Source organism: Vigna unguiculata, chromosome 3 (assembly GCF_037176805.1).
Source record: "Vigna unguiculata cultivar grain cowpea cultivar isolate G323 ecotype 2 chromosome 3, ASM3717680v1, whole genome shotgun sequence".
NCBI lineage: Eukaryota > Viridiplantae > Streptophyta > Magnoliopsida > Fabales > Fabaceae > Vigna > Vigna unguiculata.
This window is the reverse complement of record NC_140794.1, coordinates 50,076,780-50,092,799: the sequence shown is the minus strand read 5'-3', so window position 1 is coordinate 50,092,799 and position 16,020 is coordinate 50,076,780. Positions and strand designations below refer to the sequence as shown.

The 16,020-nt window shown below is 34.3% G+C and overlaps 1 protein-coding gene across 1 annotated transcript; it reads left to right on the top strand.

Annotated features, from left to right (window-relative positions):
* Nucleotides 1-6,397: 6,397 nt before the first annotated feature.
* On the top strand, nt 6,398-9,131 carry LOC114177198 (transcription factor SPATULA-like). Its single transcript, XM_028062455.2, has 7 exons — nt 6,398-6,850; nt 6,971-7,078; nt 7,492-7,557; nt 7,641-7,706; nt 8,246-8,560; nt 8,646-8,724; nt 8,825-9,131. Exons 1-7 carry the CDS (start codon nt 6,611-6,613, stop codon nt 8,986-8,988), a joined length of 1,038 nt encoding a protein of 345 aa, XP_027918256.1. The 5' UTR covers nt 6,398-6,610; the 3' UTR covers nt 8,989-9,131.
* Nucleotides 9,132-16,020: the final 6,889 nt, after the last annotated feature.

Genomic DNA, 16,020 nt, shown 5'->3' with positions numbered 1-16,020 from the left:
GCAGAGAAAAGTTCTTCTATTCCATGAATGAAGAATAGTAAGAAATCTCATAAAAAGAACGCTGCAATCCAGGACAAACTGTTTTCCAAAACAGAGGCACAACGTAACAAAGAGAAATGCAAAACAGAGAGAGAAGCAAAACGTAACAGACCAGAATAATATTCCCCCCCTCTCTCCTAACGGTTATTGCCTTTATACTAATGAATACCCCATTCAAAATCTTTCAGCCTGGTGCTTATTCTCTTGGATCGTGCGCCTTTGCCTCTCGTCATGCTTTTTGTGCCTCCCACCACGTGTCCATCCGTGAATTTTCCCTCTGACCCCACACGCGAGTCCACCTCTTGGGCTTTGGTATCCCTTTTCCTTACATTTCTCCCTCCATCGAAATTAACCTTGTCCTCAAGGTTAAAGTGAGGATAAGTTTGAGCAAGCACCGCATTATCTTCCCAAGTAGCATCAGCAGCTAACCCATCTTCCCACTGAATGAAGGATTGTGGAACTTGTTGATTCCCTTTGAGTATCACACGAGACTTTAGAACAGCAACAGGTTGAATGACAGGAGATACATCTGAGTCACAAATGGGCAATGGCACATAAGGCTGATCATGGTTTCCACGACACAATTTCAGCTGAGAAATGTGGAATACTGGATGAATTTTAGTTGAATCCGGAAGCTTCAATTTGTAAGCGACGTGTCCCACCTTCTGCATGACTTCAAAGGGACCAAAATATCTGAGACCAAGCTTTTGATTCTTCCTCAAAGCTAATGACTGCTATCGATAGGGTTGCAATTTAACCAAGACCAAATCACCCACTGCGAACTGCATATCTTGTCTTTTCTGATCAGCATACTTCTTTTGAATCTGTTGTGCTCTTTGCAAATTCGTTTTCAACTTTTGTAATAGGATGTCTCTTGTCAACCACTGTTCTTTCACAGAAATTGGATCATTAGCATTAGGGACATATTTCAATAACTGGGGAGGATCACGACCATACATAGCTTTAAAAGGTGTCATACAAGCACTTGTATGATAGGCTGTGTTATACCAATATTCTGCCCATGGCAGAAACTTGGACCATTCTCTTGGGGAATCAAAAGTAAAGCACCTGAGATACAGTTCCAAACACTTATTGAGGGCCTCAGATTGGCCATCCGATTGCGGGTGATATGCCGATGACATTTGCAATGTGGTGCCACTGAATTGCCACAAATATTTCCAAAATTGATTGGTGAACACTTTATCTCTATCCGATACAATGGATTTAGGAAATCCATGTAATTTCACTACATTTTTAAAGAAAACCTCTGCTACTACTTTGCTCGTGTAATCAGTTTTCAGTGGCATGAAATGAGCTGCCTTAGATAGTCTATCAACCACCACATAGATCACAGTGAAGCCATGAGATGAAGGTAGGCTAGTAATGAAATCCATGGCCAAATCTTCCCATATTGCATCCGGAATAGGTAAGGGTTGTAACAAACCCGAAGGTAAGGTAGTAGCACTTTTAGCCTGTTGACAAATCAAACACTGTTGGACGAAAGACGTGATGTCCTTATGCATGCATGGCCAATAAAATTGAGCCGAAATTCTAGCTAGCGTTCTAGCAAAACCAGCATGTCCGCCAATTAAGGAGCTATGAAACTCTTGTAATATGGTCTGTAACAGAGCATGGCCCACAGGTATCACAATTCTATTCTTCCAAAGTAACAAGCCTTGATTGATGGAGTAATGTGGTTTAGTGTTTGTATAGAACAAGAATCAAAGAGTCGTTTTAATTCTGTATCTTGTTGTTGAGCTTCCTTTAACGAGTTTAACAATTGAGAAATGGGTTGAGACCATGCCATGTGAAATGATCGCGAAAGAGAATCAGCTGCAACATTCTCTTTACCTGGTTTGTATTCAATCGTGAATTCGTGCCCCAGTAATTTGTGCAGCCATTTTTGCTGCTCAGGAGTTTGCAATTTTTGATCCATAATAGTCCTCAAGCTTTTCTGATCAGTTTTGATCACAAATTTATGCCCCAATAGGTAGTGCCGAAACTTGGCTACTGCTTCAGTTACTGCATAAAATTCCCGAACATAAGCAGATTGATTTTGCATGGAGGAAGTCATTTTCTTTGAGAAAAAAGCAATAGGATGCGAGTTCTGGCTTAAAACAGCACCAATACCTACCTCTGACGCATCAGTTTCCAATTCAAAGGGCAAGGAAAAATTCGGTAAAGCAAGTACAGGAGCTTGGGTTAAAGCCTCCTTTAATTTTGCAAAAGCCCGAGAAGTCTCCTCTTGCCAATGGAATTTATCTTTCTTTAAGAGCTCCGTTAATGGTCCCGCCAGAGCTGCATATCCCTTTATAAACCTTCGATAATAACCTGAAAGGCCCAAAAACCCTTTCAATTGTCTAACGTTTGTAGGAGCAGGCCAAGCCAATATAGCTTGTATCTTGCTGTTTTCCATAGCAATGCCTTTGCCAGAAACCGTGTGTCCTAAATATTCGACTTGGTGTTGACCAAACGAACACTTAGAGAGCTTGGCATAGAGCTTATTTTCGTGCAGCAACTGTAAGACCATCTCAAGGTGTTGTAAATGGGTCACCCAAGTGGGGCTATAGACCAATATATCATCAAAAAACACCAGAACACATTTTCTAGACAGCTTGTTAAACACCTCATTCATCAAACATTGAAAAGTTGCCGGGGCATTTGTTAACCCAAATGGCATAACCAGCCATTCATATAGACCCTGATGAGTACGGAAAGCGGTTTTATGCCTATCTTCCTCCTTTACTAAAATTTGATGATAGCCTGAGCGAAGATCCAATTTGGAAAAGTATTGGGCACCATGAAGCTCATCCATCAATTCATCAATTGTGGGAATAGGGAAGCTATCTTTCACTATTATAGCATTTAAGGCCCTATAATCTGTGCAAAACCTCCAAGTGCCATCTTTCTTTTTCACCAAAATGATAGGGGAAGAGAAGGGACTATTGCTTGGAACAATAATACCTTCCTGCAACATATCTTGGACCATTTTCTCAATCTGCTGTTTCTGACTAAAAGGATACCGATAGGATTTAACTTTAACAGGATTGGCACCCTGTATGAGAGGTATCGCATGATTGTGGGATCTAGGAGGAGGTAAAGCAGAGGGAACATCAAACACTTGTTGATATGTGTGCAGCAACAAGGCTATTTCTGGCTCCACATCAGTAGGCAGCTCGAGAAATTGATCTTGAAGGACTCTGGGAGACTGAATATGTACGGAATACATCTCTGCAATGGAATTAGTGGTATGCAGTCTTTTAAAATGATGAAATTGAGCCTGAGTAGGGAGCTTGATATGATCTCCATGTAGAGTAACAAATTGATCATTCAGCAAAAATTTCAATGTCAGGGTGCTATAGTCAGAAATATGGGCTCCCAAAGTGGCCAGCCATGACGCACCAAGGACTAAATCAGCTCCGGATATGGGAAGTAAGTATACTGGCAGCATTAAGGAATGTGATTGGATGGTGACCTCGAGATCTTTGATGAATCCTTCAACAACTAAAGTGCTACCATTACCTACCAAGACATTGAAATTATGTATTGGTTGGATCGACAAATTCAGATAATTGGCAATCCTTGGTTGTAGGAAGTTATCTGAACTCCCACTATCTAGAAGAATTTGAATAGGCAACCCATTGAGAATTCCTTGAAATCTCATTGTTCCAATCCCAGCAGAGCCCTTTAAGGCATTAAATGACAAATGGGGTTCACACACAGGTGGAATCTCATCCACTGCATCCTCAACAGAAGAGTTGGGTTGATCAGTAACATCATGTTCCTCCTCTAATTGCAGCCATAGGTACTGTTTATTGGGGCACCTATGAGAGGGAGTGAATTTCTCATCACACGTGAAGCATAGACCTTTCTCCCTTCGTAATTGCATTTCAGCGGGAGACATTTTTTTCACAGTAAAATTTTTGGAAGGATGTGTTGACGTAGGTTTAGGAAGTAAGGGTGGGAGGGTACTAGACTTAAGGGACTGGGAGGCTTGGCTAATATTTGTAGCTTGTGTTTGGGGTTTAGGATGGAATTTGTAACTTGTGTGTGATTTATGTCCATATTTTTCTTCATACAGTTTGGCTAATGAAACGCATCGCATTAATGTGGTCGGGGCCTGAGCTAAAACATCACGACGAATATCCTGTTGTAAGTCGCCAACAAAACAATCGAGCAATGCTTCACCGGTAACACCTTGCACACGGTTTGCAAGAGCTGTGAATTTCACGTAATAATCATGTACGGAGCCATCTTGAGTCAATTTAAACAAATCTGAACGGGGGCATTCATATGGTGAAGGGCCAAATTCAAGTTCAAGAGCACGAGTTAAAGCAATCCATGTGTGAAAAGGATTCGTTCGAGACTGCATTTGGAACCAAGGAACAACGTCCTTGTCCATGTGAACTGAAGCAATAAGTAGTCGTTGTTCATCCGGCGTTTTGTAATAATCAAAAAACTGCTCAGCTTTGAAAATCCATTGCAAAACATCTGAACCATCAAAGCGAGGAAAATCTAGTTTCACATTTCGAACCTGAAACGACGAGGACTGATGAGAAAGACGAGATCCCGATTCAAGAGCAGCAATGGACTTCAATACGTTGTCCATAGTCGTTTCCAGCGTTTCAAATCGTTTAGAGTCATCTTTATGTCGATCATTTAAGGTTGCGATTAAGGCCTGTAAGTGACGATCGGTTGCAGAAATTGACTCTGAAAGTTGCTTTACGTCAACAGTAACGTCCTTCAGACGTGATAACTCCATCGAAATCTCCTTCAAACGAGTGTTCTCTGCCATGATGCGATGAAAGCACCAATTGTAATGAAAGCACTTAAAGTAAACAATTTACGTAGCAGAGAAAAGTTCTTCTATTCCATGAATGAAGAATAGTAAGAAATCTCATAAAAAGAACGTTGCAATCCAGGACAAACTGTTTTCCAAAACAGAGGCACAACGTAACAAAGAGAAATGCAAAACAGAGAGAGAAGCAAAACGTAACAGACCAGAATAATATTCCCCCCCTCTCTCCTAATGGTTATTGCCTTTATACTAATGAATACCCCATTCAAAATCTTTCAGCCTGGTGCTTATTCTCTTGGATCGTGCGCCTTTGCCTCTCATCATGCTTTTTGTGCCTCCCACCACGTGTCCATCCGTGAATTTTCCCTCTGACCCCACACGCGAGTCCACCTCTTGGGCTTTGGTATCCCTTTTCCTTACAATTGGGCACAGTCATTCCAAGCTCCAACGGATAACTATTTGGTTGTTGCTTTGCAGTTTGCAATAATTTGTTCTGTACCAAAAGTATCGACTACTTTTAAGAGTCGTAGAAACTGGATTTGGTTGATTCTGGTAATAAATAACTGTGAACTGTTTTGAATTAGATCATTCGACACATGCACCTCTTTCTTCTCACAAAAGTTAACACTGTTTTTTCAGTTTGTGGTAGTTTAGAGGTGGTGATAGAACACTTAAAAATGGGATAGGCCTTGGTTTACTCATAAATCTAGAAAGTAAATTTTCAGCAAATGTAATCTCTCTTTTTCTATTTTTTTTTTCTTTTGAGATCATATTTTTCGAAAATGATCTTTTGTCGTTATTAAAAAAAAATTGTTTGCGTTGTATCGTGTACCAATAGCTACATGCCAACCCCAGTTTTTAGAGGATTGTATGTGAAGAAATGTGATGGGATAGTAGGTTCAAATCCAGTTAATTGGGCTTTAAATAGCTACGGGCCGCCCAAGCCCAATAATAGTGGCTTCCTTATTTCCTTCCGACGGTTGCTTTCTGCACCCCTCGAATTTCAACCTGCACCCATTTAATATGTGAAATATCAAAAGCCAGACCCTTCTTAGGGGTGCAAAAGCATAAGTAACCAAAGTCAATTTCTTCCTGCACCCCATCAATTACTTATGCTTTGCACTTCACGTGACTTCCTTGTTTTATTTTGAATCACCCCAGTAAGGCCTTCGTTGCATGCTACATAATTAGTACAGCCTCACCATTTTGTGAGATTTATATTTCATTCTATTAAATGCATGCTCAACTATGGCACCCTCCTTCATTGCTAATTAGACCCTCAAGATGTTGGTATTATTTATGTTAACCAAAAGGTCCCAAGGAAATAACAGATAACTACTTCTAATTCCTTTTACATACTTTAATAATTTAATAGAATAGAAGGAATCTTTTGTATGGGCATGCGGATCTACTGTGAGTTTGTACGGTGAAAGTGAGTTGGAGATAATCGCTGTTATGGCGCGTGGAACTGTGGGTAGTGTGAGCGAACCATACTTTGGATCCGAACCAGTTCACAATTCCCCATGTTATACGTCATATCCTTCCTTTCTAAAACCTTTGGTTCTTTTCTTTTCCATGGGTTTCTCAAACTAGCCACCTCCATTACCCGCTTTTACATTAACAAACACAAACATAAACACTTGCCTCTGCAACCCACACCCAATCCCCAACAATCCAAAAAGAAAAGTGCTAACGCTCCTTTGACCTTTTCTCTCCTTCCTTAAACCAAAACAATACAACATTATTTTCTACAAAACAAAAAGGGATAATAACATGTCTTCTTCCTCCTCTTCCACACAGGACCAAATCTCCCTTCCCCTTCCTCACACGCTTCTTCCTTCTCCCCTCACAACCCCCCAGGGTAACCACCCACGCAATCCCATCTCCATCTCCATGCTTGGCTTCTGCACCTCCAAAACTGCACTACGAGATGGGATCTCGGCCTACAAGGCTTCTTCCTCGCTGCCACTCAATACTCAGAACGAAACCGATGACTACGACTGCGAGAGTGAGGTGTTGCTTCCACTTTCTGATATTACTCGTTCTTGGATAATGTTTATATTATTCTTCTTATTATTAGTGTAGTTTTGTGGTGTGCTGTGTGTGGTTATTATATGAATATTCTGAATGTAGGAGGGTGAAGCGTTGGTAGAAGAGGTTCCAATTCCACCCAACTGCTTTCGTTCTGGGAGTTCATCCAAAAGAAGCAGAGCGGCGGAAGTTCATAACTTGTCTGAAAAGGTTTGAATTTTCTTCTCCTAATTACGTTGTAAAGTGGGGCGGGGCAGCTGCACTACACCTGCATTGCACCCCCTAATATAAGAAACCTCTTCACGTAACATGCTTGATGTAATGCCCAACCAAGGTTTTATGAATATTTATTTCATTAATTTAGTCTCCGAATTTGTCAAGGTTACAACAGTTTTGTCCTGTCAATTTTGTAAAGAAGTCAGTTCCCAAATGTAACAAAGAAAGGACTAATTTGTCAAGAATTTGCTAGATTCGGGTAAATGCAACTGCAGCTCCAATAAAATCATCTGCTTCTGCTACTATATGATGGCTATTTTTTGCGTGTTTGGGTTTGGGCTTTTGGTCATGGCTGAGTAATTTTCATTTCTGGCTTTTATGTCTGGTGCGGGGTTTGTTGAGAGCAGAGGAGGAGGAGTAGGATCAATGAGAAATTGAAGGCTTTGCAAAATCTAATTCCAAATTCCAACAAGGTACACTGGTTTCTTCTACAATATTTGATTAGCGAGCTGCAGGATTCATTGTTCTTTGACTGTGGAGGATTGTTGTGTGGCAGACTGATAAGGCTTCGATGCTTGATGAAGCTATTGAATACCTTAAACAGCTTCAGCTCCAAGTACAGGTCTGTTTCTCTTTCCGTGTCTTTCATTATTATTCCAATTCCTTTTCTTAGATTATTGAACATTCTTTCTTAGATTGCAATTACATGAAGTTACAAATCATGCGTAATGATATCTTAGTTATTTGTTTTTATGAGAAACGTTGGATACTTGTGTGATCATGTCTTGTTACTAGATATGATTGCAAGGTTTAGTATCACACTATTTTAAACCTTTGAATCTTGAGGTATGTCTGTAATAACAACTGGCATACATTATAAGAACTTTTGGAAAGGACTTTTATGGAATCTTGGGGAAGATACCTTTAATAACATCCTTAAAGGAACTGAAGAAATTGTGATGCATTTAGTTACTCGAACACATACTAAAATTGACGCTTTCACTATAAATTAGCTTGATTATAACTAATATTCAGTTAAAATAAGTCTATAGCTTTTAATCTCTATCATATCCCCAAATTTAAATATATATATATATATATATATATATATATATATATATATATATATATGTTTCTAACATGGTTTTATGCTGATAACAGATGCTGTCAATGAGAAATGGGTTGAGTTTGCATCCTATGTTGTTTCCAGAAGGTTTGCAACCCCCGCAATTTTCTCAGATGAGGATGGATTCAAGTGAAGAAAACAGGTGTATCCCTTCAAACACTACTACTACTCTCCCTATGCAGCAAGAAAACACCATACCCTATTCATCCAATTTGCGTAACAAAGAAATTGTGGCAGATCAGCCATCCATGCCCACCCCATCATATATATTCAACTCACAAACTTCCTTTAGATTGGAATCTCATATTCCTGACAATTTAACATCATTTCAACTCAGAGCTTTTTCTGAGGTTAGCTCACTTTTTACTTACACATTTAGTTAAAAGTATAAAGATATTCATTTTTACATTTTTCCCCTTTTAAATTACAAAACAGATATGCAGAGAAGACATACTGCAGCACCAACATTTAAACGCAAACCATTCAGATACCAATCCATTAGGTTGTTCTCAAGGTGATAATTTTTTCTTTCCAGAGAAATTATCGTAGCTGTTTCATTGGGAAATAACAATCTCGAACTAATTGAACTGTTCCCTCCTTACAAATTGAATTAGGCACATTGGCTACTGCATCATCAGTTTCCTTTGATGTCCAAAAATCTGCAGTTAAAGACAACAGCTCTTTGGGAAACTGCATCCCTGGAAGTGATCAATCTGAACTACTAGTCTTGAGAAATAGTGAGCCCAACATTATTCTGACCCAGCGGTTAAGTCGGTAATTGGAATGTTATGAACTGTAAATCTCAAAAGTTTTTAAATTGTTTTACTGGTATGAGATTTTATAAGACTGTAGATGGGGGCAAAACGCCGCAATGATAACTGGTAACAAGACTGAAAAATCAGATTTTAGTTTGAAGTTTCAGATTTTCATTGAAATTTGAATAGATTCCCAAAATAGAGTATAAAAGCACCAATGTGTAGGTATAATTTATTATTTAAATGTAAAATAAGTGTGCTAGAGAAAATAGTAAAATCAATGAAGTTATTCATTACACCGATTTTATCAAATTAGTAGGGGAGTTTTTCCGTGCACTTCCAAAAATTTCTTAAATTCTCACTTTGTCTTCCATTAGAAATAAATACATTTTTTTTTATCTCTAATTGTTCCACACCAAATTTTTTTTCTCTTATATCGACATTCCGATACTTTATTTTTATTTTTTAAATTTTTTTCCCGTTATGGATATCAATATTTAGTGATATATTTTTTTTATTTATAGAAGTCTGCATCCGGGGTTTGGTTTTGTTTTACAGATGTTACATTCGGTACTTTTTTATGTTAAGGATGTCAACATTTGGTGTTGTATTTTTTTTACGGATGTCAACATTCATAAATAAATAAAAAAATAAAAAAAAATAAAGTACCAGATATCGACATCTATAAAATAAAATCACTGAACATTTGTAGATGAAAAAATATATAATACCCGATATGGATATATATAATGGACAAAAAATTAAAAAAAGAAATAAAGTATTGGATGTTTACATATGTAAAACAAAATAAGGTATCAGTAGAAGAAAAAAACTTGGGGTTATGAACATCTGTAGAAGAAAAACAGTTGGGGTTATGACATTGTAGAAGAAAAAAACTTGGGGTTAGGTTAATTAGAGAGAAAAAAATGTATTTACTTTTAATTAAGAGTCAGCAAAGTAGAAATTAAAAAAAACTGGAGGAGGAGAAAAAAATATTTGGAGGTGCAAATAGAAACCCCCTTGGAAGGGTTCTAAACTTAAAATTGGGCTATATTTAATATTCTGCTGTTGAAATTTCTTTCAAGATCTGTTCCCTTTCCTTCTCATATGTTAACATGCAATTTCATATAACTTAACTTCAAACTAAAGCGACTTAAGATCTAAATTCGACAATACTTATATTATAACCCACAAACATATTTTACAAACAATCTTAACGGTTGAAGAAGAGTTCTTTCCTCTGACACTAAAGTCAGTTATCATAATAAAAGTGTGGATAATATTTGTAACTGTGACTCTTGTATTACACACTTCCTTTATAAGAATATTTATTTACATTTACTGAAATTCATAAAACTATAGAAAATAACCACTGAAATTCATAAATGATAATGTCTGCATATAATGAAATGGATCTATGTGAAGAATTTCTAAAATATTATTATTATTTCTATAAAGAACGGTATTTAATAAAAAATTGGAAAAAAGTTAATTATTTTCATTTACTTTTGAGCACTCTTTTATTTCTTGATATTCAAATGAACTTTGTTTCCTCCACTGCACGAATTTAAAGAATTTAAGACTTTTATGGAAACTGAAAACTACATGAGGTAAACATCCCCACCAATATATAGCAGTATTAAGAAGATAGATTCATAAAATTTTCTTAATACCTTCTATTAGAATTATAATATATATGCTGTGGTAGTGGTACCACTAATATATTTGGTTTTCTTGAATTTTAAGAGGTGTATAGATGAATAATAATAAATAAATAATAATTATTGGGTTAAAATAATGACTCTCTTGTATTCTCTGGTCTTGGGTTTATCATTGTTACAACCATCAGGAATGAGTATATAATGATGGATAGATATAATGGAAGGAAAGTAACAATGTACCGTGGGTTAAGGAAACAAATCTCTTAGTATTATTTACTGTTGTAAAAGAAAGAAATCTAGGAGAAAGGTTACTAATAAAAGCAACATACATAATATTATTTAGGTTAAAATACTTTTTTTTTTCCAATTTTCGTCAAGTTTTGTCAAATAAGTTCTAATTTCGGTTTTGTGTTCAAATAAATCTCAATTTTCGTTAATTTTGTTCAATTGGGTCTTTTTTTCTAACATCGTTTAAATCATTAACGGTCATGATCAGTGACTGTCACATGTTACTTCGTAGTTTTTATTTTATTTTATTTTATTTTATTTTTTTAAAATGTCCACGTGTCAACCTAGTAGCGTGCCATGTGTCAAAGTCAATGTTCTATATTCAATTTATTCCCTATATTTGTTATTTTTGTTCAATTTAGTCCTAATTTTGTTTAAAATTGACCAATTTTGTCCATATCGAAGATGTGACCAAATTTAATTTTTATATCAAAGTTATGATGATGTGAATTTTAATATAAAAATTAAATATGGTTTCAATTTAGAGAGAGACCAAATTGGTTCATGTTAACAAAAATTGAGACTAAATTGAACAAAAATAAAAAATATAGGGACCAAATTGAATATAAAATATTGACTTTGATATGTGGCACATTGTTGGGTTGACACGTGGACATTTAAAAAAAATTATAAAAAAATTATAAAAAAAAATTAAAAAAAATCATGAAGTGACACGTGACAATCATTGTTCATTGTCGTTAATGATTTAAACAGTGTTAGCAAAAAAAAAGACTCAATTGAACAAAATTGACAAAATTAGGACCTATTTGACACAAAACCAACATTAGAACTTATTTGACAAAGATTGGGACCAAAAAGGTATTTTAACCTATTATTTAGTATTGTAAAAGAAAGAAACCTAAGAGAAAGGTTGCTAATAAAAGCAAAATACATAGAATACGAAGAGACGATATAGAATAGAGACAAAATTCACACCCTTTCCTTGTGTTAATAAAATATAAGTTTAGAGTCAAAAAAAAAAGTTTTGTTCCACCCACGATCGGACCGCTAACGGATCACTCATTTATAGAATCACACATGAGATGTTTATACCTCGACGTGAGAGGGGTATGTTGGAAGTCCCACATGGATTAGAGATAAGACAATTTCTATATAAGTGGAGTGCAAACCTCACCTTACAAGCCAGTTTTGTGGAGTTGAGTTAAGCTTAAACTCCACTTCTAAATGCCATCTGATCCTTTTATCAAACTTCATGCCGACAAGGAAACTCTTCTACCAGATCCTTCTTCCTTTCGGTGTCTGATTGGACAATTACTTTACTTGACTAACACTAGACCTGATATTAGTCTTGTTGTCCAACAACTTAGCCAATTTGTCTCTTCTCTGCGTGAACCACATATGTAGCAGGCTTTACATATCATTTGGAACTTAAAACATGCTCATGACTATGGCCTTTTGTATAAATCCAACATCTCTCTTATTCAGACTTTTTCTGATTCTGATTGGACAACATGTGCCACTACCTGACTTGTTTCACGATCTTCTTCTGAGGCTGAGTATCGCACTTTTGCATCCCTGGCATATGAACTACAATGGATTCAATACCTTCTTCAGAATTTGCATTTTTCTGTTCTTACTCCTTACACTGTCTTTTGTGACAACAATTTCGCTATTCACATTGTCAAGAATCCCACTTTTCATGAAAAAACCAATCATATAGAACTTAGTTGTCACATTATTCGATAAAAGCTTGTTGATGACCTTATCCACCTTCTTCATGTTTCTTCTACAAAAGCTTGGGAACTTTGATGGCCTTGTTGATGTCACATTATATATCTTCTGCTTTTATTTATATTAATAGAAATATCATATATTTTATCCTCTTTTATTATTATGAAATATTTTGTTTTATTAGGTTTTATTTTTTCCTTTTATATGATGGAACATTATACTCTATATATTAAACAAGATTCTAATAAATCAGTAAGTAAATTCTCTTTGAGTTGTTTTAACCAAACACCCTTTGTATATATTTTTGTACACATTCTTTCTTCTCATAGTCTATAAATTAACACATGTGATCATGTGTCAGCTGTATCGATGTTTTTTTTCTACTATTAGCTTCCAATTTTATCCTTGTCTCCATTTCTGATATAATAACACAGTCTCAATTATAGCCAAAACGCAGTAGTAGAGATTACCAAATGTATTAAGAAACTTAAGAAAAAATTGCAAACATATATAGCATAAGGAGATAAATTAGTTGCGAAGTCAAAACCCAACATTGTATGTGGAATGGTATTAAAATAATATTAAACTATTAGAACATAAAGTAGGATAGTTAACCCAAAAGCTTAGGTTATTGCGATTTTTGTTACCCTTACTTCTTTAAGTTTCAATGTAGCATTGAGAGGGGTATATATATATATATATATATGTTGATAAAAGTCTTGTGGTCCGGTTGCAAAACTTGTACAAGGTAGTAAACATGTTGGTTAACAAGATAGGAATTAGATGTGGTTCCGTAAAATGAAAATTAAAAAGAAAGTAAGAATACCAAACTTATTAAGAACCTTGACTTGGAATTAAAAAAGAAAAATAAGCAAATAATGGTAAGGAGAGGCCCCATCTTCTAATACTGCAAATAATAAAGATGAAGAATTACAAATAGTTGAGAAAGAAAACTCGTTACATAATATTCAATACCAATAGTGAAAAATAAATTAATAAGATCATGAATATTTTAAAGTAATCTTGATTAAATCAACAGGATATAATTTTATTTATTTAGGTTTAATGCAAGTTGCAACAAAATAAAGTATAGATTAAGAGTTGATCATCTTTTAATCATTAAGCTTAATGCTAATTGTTTTGTTAAGTTACATAAGAAATTAGGGCTTATAAAAGGAATTTAGGTTTTTTTCATCTAAGAAATCAGGGTTTTGGATAAATTTGATGATTGATGTTGAAAGTCGAAATATTTTATTGAATATCAGAGAAAGATGTTAGTGAAGTCTCATACTTGAGGGGATTGTTAAGAGTGTGGGTCTAAGTCTCGTATTGTCTAAAAATGAAAAAGTATAGTACTATATAAGGATAAAGACCCATAAATTCAATGTCTTAAGATTTTTGATTGAGAATGATGTCCATGTCTTATATGGTTAGACTCAAGTTTCATAGGTATTATATCTCCCAAACGAACTTCTTCCTCTTTAAACCTATCCCTCAACCTATTTGTTTACTTATTTTTTCATATTTTAATTTCATAATTAATCTTAAAAATTACAAGCATTTTATATCAAAGTTTTATAGTTTAATTAGTATATATAGTAATAATTTGTTATTGCGCTAGTCTTTTAGAAAAAAAATATACTTAAACTTTTCATTTTATATTTGTACAATTTGCCATCTTTGTCAAAGTCTTAATAGTCAGAATATTAAATCAATCTTACTAAATTTATTAGTGAATTCAATTTAGATTTGATCTAATTCAAATTAGATTAAGAAAAATCCAAATCTAGTTTATTTAATTAAAATAGATATGAAGTATAGATTCAATGTATTTATTGAATTTAGATAGGATATAAATTGAATTTTGCAAAATCTCATTATTCATGACTACCTTAAAATTTAGATATAAGAGGAATAGATTTAGATATATTATATCAATAGTTACCGAACAAAGTTACGAAAAATCTATAAAATCATAATTCCCTCGTTATTCTCCAACTACTGCTCAGATATTAAATACTAATAAAAAATCACTTTATGATAGATAAATAGTGGATTAGAAAAGATTTCAAAGCTATTTATGTTAAAAATAAAAGAGAATAATAGTATTTTTCAACACTTTCTATAGTCCAACCAAAACATTTTCAAACAAAATTTCATGACTATTTAATCCGAAATGAAAATAAACTTATATTTCTTTGATTTGTTTTCATATTTAAAGTTAATAATAAAGGTTTTCAAATTTAAATTAATAATTTTAATAAATTTGTATGTCCATTAGATAAAATAATCTATACACACTATTGAAAAAATTCATATTTTCTGTCAATTTTATTTTAAATTTTTTTAGGAAATACTTATAAATTTTATTATGAAAAACAATTTGCAGAAAATTGGTGTCAATATTTTTTGTAAATTTTTTTGTATAAAACATTTTTCATAATAAATTTTGTAGAAAATACTTACTAATTTTATAATTGTGTAAAAAATAATTATTTACGAAGAAATTACTTGTCAATTAAGATTATTAAAAATAATAGCAGAAGATTTTTTTTTCTTACAAAGTTTTTAAATAATTTTGCAAGAAAAATATAATGTAATATAAAAAATAGTAATAGTAACATGTAAAATATGAATGATGAAATTATAGAACGAGAGTATCTCCTCAACGAGCTATAATAATACAGCCAACCAAACAATTAGAAATAAATGCTAGTACATATTTGTTGCATTTGTATCATTATCGAGTGTTTATTTTAGTCTTTATATTTAAAAAAAAAATGGATCTTTTAAGTTTCCATTCCTACAACTCCATCTCTTGAAAGGCACAATGAAGAATTTATGTTGTGCTGCGCCTACCCTTGACATTCTCCATTAAAGAACTGGAATTGAATGTAGGGCGTGTTTAATGCGATGAAAGGACCAAGCAACTCTGACACGAACCTAAAACTCCGAATTCAAAAAGCAAGAAAAAAATGCAAAGGAGATATAATCAATGCAATGGGGTATCAGAATTTAGAAAAAACAAGAAAAAAGTTTCAAACTTTACTCTATCTTCTAGTCTTTGGTGGTGCAAATCTTTTTCAAGTCTTTATCTTCTGATCACAACAAGTCGAAAAAGAAAACTAATCATTTTAACTTTTCTGTTTTCCATCTATTCAACTGTCTTCTTGTTAAGACGTCCCAATCCCTAACAAACGTTGCTCATAGTCAATTCAATACAACTTATTCTTTTCTTCTTAATTATTTGCCAAAAATTTTCTTTTTACCTAAATTTGACGGAAAACATGTTTACGTGTAGAATAAGGTTCAGGTTCAAAGTTTACTACAGCTAATAATATCATGCACTTTGGACAGTAAGGAGTCAGTTCTCGAGGGGTGAAAATGGCTTCACCTAAATCATATATTTGAAAT

What these genes read in the sequence shown, in the direction of transcription:
- LOC114177198 (XM_028062455.2), top strand. Translation starts at nt 6,611, where the DNA reads ATGTCTTCTTCCTCCTCTTCCACACAGGACCAAATCTCCCTTCCCCTT. An exon ending in TAATTCCAAATTCCAACAAG is followed by an intron (nt 7,558 to 7,640) that starts GTACACTGGTTT and finishes GTTGTGTGGCAG; the next exon opens with ACTGATAAGGCTTCGATGCT. An exon ending in AGCTTCAGCTCCAAGTACAG is followed by an intron (nt 7,707 to 8,245) that starts GTCTGTTTCTCT and finishes TGCTGATAACAG; the next exon opens with ATGCTGTCAATGAGAAATGG.